The sequence below is a fragment of the Trachypithecus francoisi genome, unplaced genomic scaffold, assembly GCF_009764315.1.
Source record: "Trachypithecus francoisi isolate TF-2019V2 unplaced genomic scaffold, Tfra_2.0 Lachesis_group0, whole genome shotgun sequence".
In the NCBI taxonomy this organism is placed as follows: domain Eukaryota; kingdom Metazoa; phylum Chordata; class Mammalia; order Primates; family Cercopithecidae; genus Trachypithecus; species Trachypithecus francoisi.
In genome coordinates, this window is record NW_022681453.1 from 20607095 (window position 1) to 20620459 (window position 13365).

The following is a 13365-nucleotide window of genomic DNA, read 5'->3' on the forward strand; positions in this document are numbered from 1 at the left end:
GATTCTCCTGCCTCAGCCTCCCAAGTAGCTGAGATTATAGGCGCACGTCACCACAACCGGTTAATTTTGTATTTTTAGTAGAGATGGGGTTTCTCCATGTTGGTCAGGCTGGTCTTGAACTCCTGAACTCAGGTGATCCACCTGCCTCGGCCTCCCAAAGTGTTGGGATTACAGGCATGAGCCACCACGTCTGGCCAATTGCCAGAGTTTTGAAGAGAATAGTGATTATATTTTGACAGCAAGAGAGGAAAGATGTTCTAGTTAGCGGAACATACCTTCCATAGGAAGGTGTGTGCAAGATAACTCTCTGTGTAATTTAAAAAACTGATCCCTTTTAAACACCACTGTGACAACTTCAATACTGTCTTAAGAACTAAAAAATTTTTTTATGAATTTTTAATTTTCTCGAGATGGAGTTTCGCTCTTGTTGTCCAGGCTGGAGTGCAGCGGTGCAACCTCAGCTCACTGTAACCTCCATCTCCCGGGTTCAAGCAATTCTCCCACCTCAACCTCCCAAGTACCTGGGATTACAGGCACCTACCACCACGCCTGGCTAATTTTTGCATTTTTAGTAGAGATGGGGTTTCACCATGTTGGCCAGGCTGGTCTTGAACACCTGACCTCAAGTGATCCACTCACCTCGGCCTCCCAAAGTGATGGGATTACAGGCATGAGCCACCGCGCCCAGCCATAAGAACTATTAATTTTTATACAGACTGTGTGAACCAGGTGTTAAAAAAAAAAATGAAACAAAAAAATTAAATAATTTAAAAAATATGCTTCACTCTCAGCCAGGCGCAGTGGCTCAAGCCTGTAATCCCAGCACTTTGGGAGGCTGAGGCAGGTGGATCACCTGAGGTCAGGAGTTCGAGACCAGCCTGGCCAATACGGCGAAACCCTGTCTCTAATAAAAGTACAAAAAAAATTAGCCAGCCATAGTGGTGTATGCCTGTAATCCCAGCTACTCGGGAGGCTGAGGCAGGAGAATCACTTGAACCCAGGAGGTGGAAGTTGAAGTGAGCCAAGACTGTGCCACTGTACTCCAGCCTGAGCAAGAGAGCAGGACTCCATCTCAAAAAAAAAAAAAAAAAAAAAAAAAGAAAAGCTTCACTTCAAGGAATTAGAGAAAAGAAGAGCAAACTAAGCCCAAAGCTAGCAATAGATAATAAATAGAAAGGAGGGCTAGTGCAGTAGCTCATGCCTGTAATTCCAGCACTTTGGGAGGCTGAGGTGGACAGATCACTTGAGGTCACGAGTTTAAGATCAGCCTGGGCAACAAAGTGAAACCCAACCTCTACTAAAAATACAAAAATTAGCCAGGCATAGTGGTACACGTCTATAATCCCAGCTGCCTGGGAGGCTGAAGCATAAAAATCGCTTGAACCTAGAAGGCAGAGGCTGCAATGAGCCATGATCATGCCACTGCACTACAGCCTGGGCAACAGAGCAAGACATTGTCTCCAAAAAAAAAAAAAAAAGAAAAAGATAGAATGCAGATAAATGAAATCAGAGAACAGAAAAACAATTTTAAAAATTAAACAGAGGTTTTTTTTTGAAAGATCAACAAAATTGGTAAATCCTTAGCTAGATTAACCAAGAAAGAAAGAGCTGGGCACGGTGGCTCACGCCTGTAATCCCAGCACTTTGGGAGGCCAAGGTGGGCGGATCACCTAAGGTCAGGAGTTCAAGATCAGCCTGACCAACATAGAGAAACCCCATCTCTATCACAAATACAAAATTAGCTGGGCGTGGTGGCGCATGCCTGTAATCCCAGCTACTCGGGAGGCTGGGGCAGGAGAATTGCTTGAACTCGGGAGGCGGAGGTTGTGGTGAGCCATGATCGAGATCGCACCACTGCACTGCAGCCTGGGCAACAAGAGCGAAACTCTGTCTCAAAAAAAAAAAAAAAAAAAAAGAGAGGCTGGGTGTGGTGGCTCACACTTGTGATCCTAGCACTTTGGGAGGCCAAAGTAGGAGGGGATCACTTGAGCCCAGGAGTTTGAGACCAGCCTGGGCAACACAGGGAAATCGTGTCTCCACAAAAAAAAAAAAAAAAAAAGCAAAAGAGCATATATATATATGTATATATATCTCTATATATATCTCCTTACCTAACATTACATACGTATTTTTTAATATATGTATGTTGTATTATGTAAGAATCCAGCATATTTTTACATATATGAATAAAAATATACATTATATGTAGCACATATATTTTATATGTTTACTATGTAAATACACACATATATAAAATATATATATTTGCCAGGTATAGTGGCATGCAGGTGATAGGACTGCCTGAGTCCAGGAGGTTGAGTCTGCACTGAACTGTGATTGCCACTGCACTCCAGCCTGGGTGTCAAAGCAAGATCCTGTCTCAAAAAAAGACAGAAAGGAGGGAGGGAGAGAAGAAGGAAGGGAGAAAAGAGATGCAAATAACTAAAATCATAAAGAGGAGACATTACAACCAATGCCACAAAAATAAAAAGGATTATGAGAGAGTTCTAGGAAAACATGTATGCTAACAAATTAAACTAGAAGAAATGGATAATTTTCTAGAAACACACAACCTACCAAAGAAATACAAAGCCTGAGTAAACCTATAACTAGTAAGGACACTAAATCAGTTAATAAAAAATCTCCTACAAAGAAAAAGCCCTAGACGGATAGCTTCACTGATGAATTCTAATCAGACATTTCAAAAACTAACACCAAGCCTTATGAAACTTTTCCAAAAAACTGAAGAGAGATCACGTCCTAACTTATTCTATGACGCTAGCATTATCCTGATACCAAAGCCAGACAAAGACACTACAAGAAAACTACTGATCCATATCCCTTATGAACACTGATGCAAAATTTCTCAATAAAATATTAGCAAACTGAATTCAGCAGCATATTACAAGGATTATATACCATAACCAAGTGGGATTTATTCCACAGTGAACACGGTGTTGAATAGAAGTGGTGAAAGTGGGCATCTCTGTCTTGTTCGTGATCTTAGAGGAAAAGCTTTAAGTCTTTTGCCACTGAATATGTTGCTTGCAGTAGCCAAAATGTGTGCTACTGGTATAAAAACAGCACAGGGACCAATGGAATAGAATGGAGCCTAGAAATAACCCTCACATACATGGTCAGGCGAATTTTGACAAAGGCGCCAAAACCATTCAGTGAGAAAAGCACAGTCTTTTCAACAAATGATGCTGGGAAAACTGGATATACACATATAAAGAACGAAGCAGGATCCTTACCTAAACACTACTTATAAAAATTAATTCAAGGCCGGGCGCGGTGGCTCAAGCCTGTAATCCCAGCACTTTGGGAGGCCGAGACGGGCGGATCACGAGGTCAGGAGATGGAGACCATCCTGGCTAATACGGTGAAACCCTGTCTCTACTAAAAAATACAAAAAACTAGCCGGGCGACGTGGCGGGCGCCTGTAGTCCCAGCTACTCGAGAGGCTGAGGCAGGAGAATGGCGTGAACCCGGGAGGCGGAGCTTGCAGTGAGCTGAGAGCCGGCCACTGCACTCCAGCCTGGGCGGCAGAGCAAGACTCCGTCTCAAAAAAAAAAAAAAAAATTAATTCAAAATGGATCAAAGGCCTAAATGTAAGGGCTAAAACTATAAAACTCTTAGAGGAAAACTGATATGGTTGTACTGTGTCCATTCAAATCTCAACTTGAATTGCATCTCTCAGAATTCCCACATACTGTGGGAGGGACCCAGCGGGAGGTAACTGAATCATGGGGGCCAGTCTTTCCCTTGCTATTCTCGTGATAGTGATTAAGTTGCAAGAGATCTGATGGATTTATTAGGGGTTTCCACTTTTGCTTCTTGCTCATTTTTCTCTTGCCACTGATGTAAGAAGTGCCTTTCACCTCCCACCATGATTCTGAGGCTTCCCCAGTCATATGGAACTGTAAGTTCAGTTAAACCTCTTTTTCTTCCCAGTCTCGGGTATGTTTTTATCAGCAGTGTGAAAACGAACTAATACAGTAAATTGGTACCAGTAGAGTTGGGCGCTGCTGAAAAGATACCCAAAAATGTGAAAGCAACTTTGGAACTGGACAACAGGCAGAGGATGGAACAGTTTGGAGGGCTCAGAAGAAGACAGGAAAATGTGGGAAAGTTTGGAACTTCCTAGAGACTTGAATGGCTTTGACCAAAAGCCTGGTAACAATATGGACAATAAGGTCCAGGCCGAGGTGGTCTCAAATGGAGATGAGGAACTTGTTGGGAATTGGAGCAAAGGTGACTTTTGTTATGTTTTAGCAAAGAGACTGGGGCATTTTGCCCCTGCCCTAGAGATTTGTGCAACTTTGAACTTGAGAAAGATGATTTAGGGTATCTGGCAGAAGAAATGTCTAAGCAGCAAAGCATTCAAGAGGTGAGTTGGGTACTGTTTAACGCAATCAGTTTTATAAAAGAAGCAGAGCATAAAAGTTTGGAAAATTTGCAGCCTAGTCCTGTCCAAGAGAATCCTGATTAACACAAAAACATAGGGGAAAAGCTTCATGATACTGGATTTGGCATTCATTTCATGGATACAACACCAAAGGCACAGGCAACAAAAGAAAAAAATGACATAAACTTTATGAAAATTAAAACCTTTTGTACATGAAGGACACCGTACAAAATGAAAAGGCAACCTACAGAATGGCTCTATCACCCAGGCTGGAGTACAGTGGCATGATCTCAGCTCACTGCAACCTCCGCCTCCCAGGTTCAAGCAGTTCTCCTGCCTCAGCCTCCCAAGTAGCTGGGATTACAGGCGCCAACCACCATGCCCGGCTTTTTTTTTGTTGTTTTTTTCTGAGATGGAGTTTCACTCTTGTCATCCAGGCTGGAGTGCAACGGTGCGATCTCGGCTCACTGCAACCTCCACCTCCCAGGTTCAAGCGATTCTCCTGCCTCAGTCTCCCAAGTAGCTGGGATTAGAGGCGCCTGCCACCAAGCCCAGCTAATTCTTGTATTTTTAGTACAGACAGGGTTTCACCACGTTGGCAAGGCTGGTCTTGAACTCCTGACCTCAGGTGATCCACCTGCCTTGGCCTCCCAAAGTGCTGGGATTACAGGCTTGAGCCACTGCGCCCAGCCTTGCGTTGGCTAATTTTTATATTTTTTAGTAGAGACAGGGTTTTGCCATGTTGGCCAGGCTGGTCTTCTCTCCTGGCCTCAGGTGATTTGTCCACCTAGACCTCCCAAAGTGGTGAGATTACAGGCGTGAGCCACCGCACCCAGCCAGTACTCTTTTTTAAATATTTATTTTTAGGCAAGCTCTTGCTCCATCACCCAGGCTGGAGTGCAGTGACATTCATGGCTCACTGTAGCCTCAAACTCCTGGGCTCAAACAATCCTCCCACCCCAGCCTCCCTAGTAGCTGGGTCTATAGGTAAGCACCACCACACCTAATTTTAAAAAAAATTTTTGTAGAGATGGGACTCATTATGTTGCCCAGGCTGGTCTCAAATTTGTGGTCTCAAGAGATCTTTCTGCATAGGTCTTTTTGTTTTTGTTTTTGTTTTTAAGAGACAGGGTCTCATTATGTCACCCAGGCTGGTGTCAAACTCCTTGGCTCAAGCAATTCACTTGCCTCAGTCTCCCAAACAGCTGGGATTACAAGTGCATGCTCCTGTGCCTGGCTCAAAAAATCAAGTAGGTGGGATTATAGGTGCATGTTACTGTGCCTGGCTCAAACAGATTTTTAATTTAAAAAAAGCTTCACTACCGCTTGACTACTAAAAACTAAAATTGGACCCCAGTATACTTAAGCCATTCCTGCCAATAAAAAGCTCAATTTCCAAACACTTTAATAAACATGGACTCTGGACCAAATCCCCCCCAACTGTACTGATGTGCTTCCAACTTACCTTCGCTTTGGTGCCCTAATGAAGAGCTCACAGAGAAGTCTGCCCTGTTCATCCTTATAGTCTCGGATGGTGTTATAGAGTTCATGGCACACGGCAATCTACACATTAGCAAAGGAGAAAATCATTAAAAACGTGAACAGAAAGCCAGTGTAGATGTAAGAATTATTTTCTATTCTTCAATAAAAGACAAGTAGAGAAGAAATATGATGACTCTCAATATTACCAAACATGCTGAAGTCTGAAACATGGTGACAGTATGTCTCCATGTCTTCTTTCAAACAATCAAGTTGACTAACTTTTTGGTATCTTTCATCAGATTTATGCTCCTGGTGATTTTGTCTTTTAAACTAAATCAGTTCATCACTCTCTTGCTTAAAGCCATCCAACAGAAGTGTTTCTCACTTCACAGAGAATACAATCTAAACTCCAAACATTGCTCGTGTGGGCCCTACATACTCTGAACGGGTGGAGCTTGCCAGTTTCCTTCTCCTTCCTGACCATCTACTGCTCTGTAACCAAGACACACAAAACTCATCCCTGACCCAACCCCTCTGCACTGGTTCTGTCTGTCTGGAACTCTCTTCTAGGGAATTCAGGCCAAAACAGTCCAAATCACCCAAAATTTTCCTCTTAGCACTTATTACTAGCTGAGGATACATTATTCTTTATTTACTTGTTTATATTCTACTCCCTGCCCCCCCGGGAATCTAAGTTCCATGTGAAAAATGGGCTTGTTTCCCACATGGTTATATCCCAACCATGAGAACAGTGCTTGTCACATGATAGTCACACAGTTATTTGTTGAACGAATATATGATGTAACATACTGAAATTATTCATAAGATCACACTATTACTCTAAGAGCTGAATACATAATATTCATTAAAAAAAAGACAATCAAGAGAATCTTAAAAAAGTGGAGACGCCTTGCATCGTACCAATTTTATCATTAAAGGGAAGACAGGGGAATCGTGGGAAAAGCACACAGAAACCATGTAATCCAAGTTACTCACAGGATCTACAGTTGGAAGATTGGAAAGTCTCCTCCTTTTCCTGCTTGGGCCTGGTGTTGACACAGAATGGTGCCCATCATCAAAGTCCCCGCTGACACTGCTGGAAGGGGAGGTAGCTCTTCTTCTCTTGGAACCCATGGAATCCAACTTCTTCTATAAGAAATAATTAGCCATGTTCTTACATTTAAATAGACACTGTCACCAAGTCTTCAGCTGGTCACGTGCCACCAAACTCCTGGCTCACTTAGGAGAACATTTTAACGTGTTGTAGTTTAACTAGCTATAAGTGTGTGTGTGTGTGTGTGTGTGTGTGTTTTAAGCCCTGGACTTCCTTGTTTTAGTCTTTCACTTACCAGAATGTTATACTTTCAATTTTGATGGGACAAATTCAATAAAAGGATATTCATTTGTGTATCATCCATCTTGAGTGACTCAACAACTTCTGGCTCCAAATTTGCCCTAGACTGGAGTTTCCCGTTTCCCAACCTACATGTAGTAGTACAATAGTGTGCTGAAGGTATTAAGCCTTCAGCCCATGAGGCAGGCAGGCAGGCCTGGGGTATAGAGGCCCCAAGGTATTCAATTCTGGAGTCAGCACCTCATCTGCTTCTCCATGTGCCTTACAATTATGATCATTTGCTAGGTGGGCCATCACGTGGAAAAGAACAAGAAGTAGAGCCTAGGACAAATGAGTAGTGCAAAAAGGTAAGGGGACAGAGGACAATTAACCTTCTAGCATTTTAGATGTACTCTAAAATTAATACCCTGAAAATGAATGTTCTCCATTCATTAAAGCAGGATCCACAAGACATACCCCTGGAAAACACTTAATGAGATTTGCTATACCTAGACAGAAGTACAAATTGTCCTTCAAAACTCTTCTGTTAATTCAAACTAATCTCCTTTTAGTGATATGACGTACTCTAACACTTTTAACTGTAACTATTTATAACACAAAAAATGCAACCACTGAAATGATCTGCTACATATAGTATATACCCAAGAAAGTTCTGCAATGTTTATATTGTAATATAATCTAACAATACTATCAAATAGTATATTGTGATTTGAAAGGCCTTTTTCTTTATTTTTATTTTTTTTAAGATAGAGTCTCGCTCTGTCACCAGGCTGGAGTACAGTGGCACGATCTCTGCTCACTGCAACCTCCGCCTCCCAGGTTCAAGCGATTCTCCTGCCTCAGCCTCCCGAGTAGCTGGGACTACTGGTGTGTGCCACCATGCCCAGCTAATTTTTGTATTTTCAGTAGAGACGGGTTTTCACCATGTTGGCCAGGATGGTCTCGATCTCTTGACCTCATGATCCGCCCGTCAAAGGCCTTTTTCTAAAGCTAAAAGAAAAAAAAGATCCCAGTTTCACTCATCAACACTGAAGGTATTGATCCTTCAGTATCTGAGGTAGTCAGGCAGGCCTGGGGTTCAGAGGCCCCAAGATATTTACTTCTTGAGTCAGCACCTCATCTGCTTTTCCATGTGCCTTACAATCATGAGGAACCTCATACAACTAGAGTACCTCATAATTGTGGGCATATGGAAACTGAATTTCAGGACAATATGACACCAGCAGCTGAATGATTAGAATAGGAGAGCTCTGGTTGCCAGCAGTATGGAAAGAAAAGTTGGGGATCTCCAGGAAACAGAAGGAGCAAAGCAATCACATTTGAAAATCCTGGTGAGCAATTAAGGAAAAAGAGAAGTCTAAGATCTCTTTTTCCAAACTGAAGTCCACAAGCTGTTTAAAACAAAATCTACCATGATGATGTTCCTTACTCTAGGCTTCGGTTTGTTATACAGTATTATTAGTTTGAAGTTGGCTAAAAGTAGTTAAAAGCATCAAAAGGCTTAACCACAACTTAGCCAAGTTTTGCTGATTTTTGTTCCTTTTATAAAAGGCTGATCAATAGGCCTCAATTCATTAAGATAAAGAAATTAAGGATCAATCCCTGTTAAACAATCTATGACAAAGACACAAGTGAATTTGATGAACATAAGGAGGGAATCTTTATGGAAAGGATAACAAAAATTTAAGAAAGGTGGAAGGAAAAAGTCAAGGAAGGACAGAAAAGGGAAAGGGTGTAGATAATCAGTAATTTACCAGCTTTACCAGAGCACAACCAGCGCCTCGAAAAGCCAGTCTCCTCATTATGTCTGAAAAGCCAAGTGAAGCCAGTGGGAGAAGGAAGGGCTTTAGAAGTGCTGATTCAGTGTTAGTATATTCAAAACTGAAAAAGAAGAACAAGAGAAGGGGGAAATAGAAAAGAAAGGTCAGAAGGAGTAAAAATGAGTACGAATAGATAGAAAACATTCCAATAGAACTGCTAAAGGAAGATAAAGAGAACTGGAGAAAACAGGCATATCAGTTCTCTTTTATCTATCAAACAAACTTCTGCAAAGGCTCAGACACTAACAGTATCTGACAGTTCTTCCATTTTAAAACCAAATGCTTTCATATGTTTAAAGATGTCTCATTGAGGTTCCCCTTTACTCACATTAGGAATGACTGTCAATTCCAGGAATGAAGCATGCCTGCCCAACTGCCCCCTAGTCAATAAGAGCAGAGTTCAATCACAGAGCTGGAATGGAGAGTGAATACATGTGGGAGGCTCACATGTGACACCAAGTGTTGGCAAGCTGGAACAAACCAAGAATGGCTCATGTGAGCAAAAGGTCTAGAAAACACCCTCCCCCACAAAAAAAAAAAATTCAGAGAAAGAACATTTATTTCCAAAAGTCCTATCTGCATTGGAGACACTATATAAAAATTTGACAAGGTTAAAAAAAAAAAAAAAGCCAACCATTTTGGCAGGAGTTCAGAATTACTTTTATAAATAATCCACTGAAAATCAAATGACAAAAAACATAAATTATCAGCATGTGTATGTCATTCAGATGATACAATATCCTTGAATCATTAATTTACTTTGGTAAGACAAGAAAAAGTTTCAACTTAAGGATAATTTTCAAGTATTTACTTATCCATGGGACACATTTAAAAATATATTTTAAAAGTTTAACAAGAAGGGCAATGTTATAAGGTAGGAGAAACAACAGGACCTTTGCTCATAAGACCAGAATAGGAGTCCTAAGTCTTCCACCTCTGATTATCAGCTTGATGTAGTCTGAGTGATAGCCTCTCAGATCTGTTTCTTCATCACTAAAATAAGAATGTGGCCGGGCGCGGTGGCTCAAGCCTGTAATCCCAGCACTTTGGGAGGCCGAGACGGGCGGATCACGAGGTCAGGAGATCGAGACCATCCTGGCTAATACGGTGAAACCCCGTCTCTACTAAAAAAAAAATACAAAAAACTAGCCGGGCGCAGTGGCGGGCGCCTGTAGTCCCAGCTACTCCGGAGGCTGAGGCAGGAGAATGGCGGGAACCCGGGAGGCGGAGCTTGCAGTGAGCTGAGATCCGGCCACTGCACTCCAGCCTGGGCGACAGAGCGAGACTCCATCTCAAAAAAAAAAAAAAAAAAAAAAGAACGTAACGCTGGGTGTGGTGGGTCATGCCTGTAATCCCAGCACTTTGGGAGGCTGAGGCAGGTGGATCACCTGAGGTCAGGAGATCAAGACCATCCTGGCTAACACAGTGAAACTCCATCTCTACTAAAAATACAAAAAAATTGGCTGAGCATGGTGGCACGCACCTATAATCCCAGCTACTCGGGAGACTGAGGCAGGAGAATCACTTGAACCCGGGAGGCAGAGGTTGCAGTGAGCCAAGATGGCACCACTGCACTCCAGCCTAAGCGATAGAGCAAGACTGTCTCAAAAAAAAAAAAAAATTAGCTGGGTGAGGCAGTGCATGCCTGTAAACCCAGCTACTCGGGAGGCTGAGGCACGAGAATTGCTTGAACCCAGGAAGCGGAGGTTGCAGCGAGCCGAGATCGTACCACTGCACTCCAGTCTGGGCGACAGAGCAAGACCCTGTCTCAAGAAAAAAAAAAAAAAAAAAACATAAAGTGAAATCACTTCTGCAAGTTCCCCAGGCACAGGAACAGCATATTCATTTTTGTAGACCTGTCTTACAGAACAGTATTTGGTATAGGTTAGGTGCTCAATTTATCTTTTAATAAATGTATTAAAAGTGCACTTAGGGCCAGGCACAGTGGCTCATGCCTGTAATCCCAGCAATTTAGGAAGCTGAGGTGGGCAGATCACCTGAGGTAAGGAGTTCAAGACCAGCCTGGCCAACACGGTGAAACCCCGTCTCTATAAAAAATACAAAAAATTAGCTAGGTGAGGTGGTGGCATGGGCCTGTAATCCCAGGTACTCGAAAGGGTGAGGCACGAGAATTGCTTGAACCTGGGAGGCAGAGATTGCAGTGAGCCAGGATCTTGCCACTGCACTCCAGGCTGGGGGACAGAGTAAGACTCTGTCTCCAAAAAAAAAAAAAAGAAAGTGCACTTGAGTGCGACCTTTAAAAAAAAAAGCTTTATTTGCATAGTTTATAAGGCCTCAGCCAGGCACAGGGTCTCATATCTGTAATCCTAGTACTTGGAGAGGTTGAGGCAGGATGACCGCTTGAGGCAGAGGGTTCAAGACCAGATTGGATAACACAGATTGACCTTGTCTCTACAAAAATAAAAATTAGCTGGGTGTAGTGCTGCACATCTGTAATCCCAGCTACTCGGGATGCTGAAGTGAGAGGATTGCTTGAGCCTAGGAGCACAAGGCTTCAGTGAGCCATGATCACTTTACTGAACTCCAGCCTAGGCAACAAAGTGAGACCTTGTCTCAAAAAAAAAAAAAAAACCTGTAAGCATCCCTTCAGCAATTTTGTTTTTCCATGAAGAGGAAAGACAGATTCCAGAGTTCAATTCCAAGTTTTAAAATGGCCTTGATTATAGTTACAAGTTCAAGAGTCTGACAATCAATAATTTATAGTGGCAGTTAAGAATACTTAATAATGTGCAAATAGAAGAATATCGACTTAGTATAGACAAACGGTGTATTTCAACCATTTATGAAATTTAGCCCTCTCCTGTATTTCTAGTAATATTTAGCAATACAATACATGCCTAAAACAACATCTTTGAAAACAGGACTCAAAGGAAAAAAACACCTATAAACCTACTTCCAAGAAAAAACCACGTTTAACGTTGTCATTCACAGTTTTTTGGTATTTCTTAGTTACCTATTATTTTTTACCAAAATGTTAACAAACCACATATTTTACAGCCTGTGTTTTAGTGAAGATTCTTCCAAGTCAACCTTCTTCCCCATGATATTTGATGACTTGATAGTAATCTATCATACAGATATACCACAATTTACTTATCTTGGGAATTTTGGTAGGATATTAACATTTGAGGTATTTTGTACATTCCCAAAGCCAAAGAAAGCGGTCAAGTCCCTTCCATTCATCCACACATAACTCTTTATTGTTTTAATTTGAAACACCTCTTCAAAACATATTTTCCAATCTTCCATTTTGGAGCTCAAAATCAAATATGGGCGACCTGTAAGTAATAAAGCAAAAATTATGCTACTCTTTTACGTGCATGAGTCCAATATGCACTTTTCGGGGAAAAGCACATAGCCAAATGGAGAAAAAAAAACACCTAAAATTATTTGTCAAGAGTCCTAATGTGTTGGAAAGTAAAACATTTTACCTCAACATACGCTTCTATAACTATTGTAAGAATTTCTATATCCACTATACCGTGTACTTATTTTTCAGGACTTTTTCCATATTTTTGCAACTCTTTCTGCCCCTTTAAATTAAAACTTATTATAATAACAAAACTGTGCTTCCCAAACCAAGAAATATACACAGTTCCCAAAAACCCGGATTCTTTGTGGTGTTGAGAAGCTGAAATATCTGGCCTCTACTTATACATACAAGTCCCATTGATTAAAACACCCGGAAAAAATACGGAAAGAAAATCAGTAAGAGTTTGTGTCGAACCGCCAAGAAATAACAACAAAAAAAAGAGGCCCTGAGCAACGGAGGAAATGAAGGACTTTCCCGACCTGTCACTGGTATTGGGGGCTGAGGGAAACGTTGACAGCTTAGAAGCTGCCCCGCGACGAGCGGGAAAGAGGAGGGCGGGGAGTTTCCGGGCCTTAGTGCGCCTTTGTCCCTGCCGGCAGGTGCGACAAGGCTACTGGGCCCATCGGAAGGCCCGCCGCCGCGCCCCGCCCAACCCCGCGCGCCCGGCCCGACCGGCGCGTCCCCACGGCCGGGGCGGGGCCTCCGCGGCGGCTCCCGCCCGCCCGGGCCCACACAAAGGCCCGGCAGCTGGCCGAGGGGGAGCGGCCCCACCCGCCCTGGGCCCGGCCTTACCCAGCCGCTCCGCCGCCTGCAGCCCCGGCCGCGGTCACCGACCGCCGCGCCCCGCCCCGTGGCCGCCACGGCTGCTGCTATTGCTCCTCCGGCCGCGGCCGCTGCCGTAGCTCCGGCACCCGCCGCCCTCACCTCCCTTACCCCTCCCGGTGCCGCCGCAAAACCAGTCCCGCGG

At 43.0% G+C, this 13365-nt stretch overlaps 1 protein-coding gene across 35 annotated transcripts in view; it reads right to left on the reverse strand.

Annotated features, from left to right (window-relative positions):
- The window catches only part of PBRM1 (polybromo 1), a 152136-nt gene extending 138782 nt beyond the window's left edge, over positions 1-13354 (reverse strand). For 4 of the 35 annotated variants that reach the window (XM_033210038.1, XM_033209974.1, XM_033210048.1 and 1 more), the window contains exons 1-5: positions 13191-13350; positions 9393-9534; positions 8999-9125; positions 6887-7039; positions 5874-5971 (exon numbers count right to left, since the gene is read on the reverse strand). In XM_033210038.1, coding sequence (XP_033065929.1) covers positions 5874-5971; positions 6887-7039; positions 8999-9046 — 299 coding nt within the window. In that variant the 5' untranslated portion in view covers positions 9047-9125; positions 9393-9534; positions 13191-13350. Of the gene's footprint in view, positions 1-5873; positions 5972-6886; positions 7040-8998; positions 9126-9392; positions 9535-12304; positions 12364-13190 lie in introns of all 35 variants that reach the window. The other 31 variants (XM_033210045.1, XM_033210043.1, XM_033210050.1 and 28 more) reach the window with 17 other exon arrangements.
- Between the last annotated feature and the right edge of the window lie 11 nt (positions 13355-13365).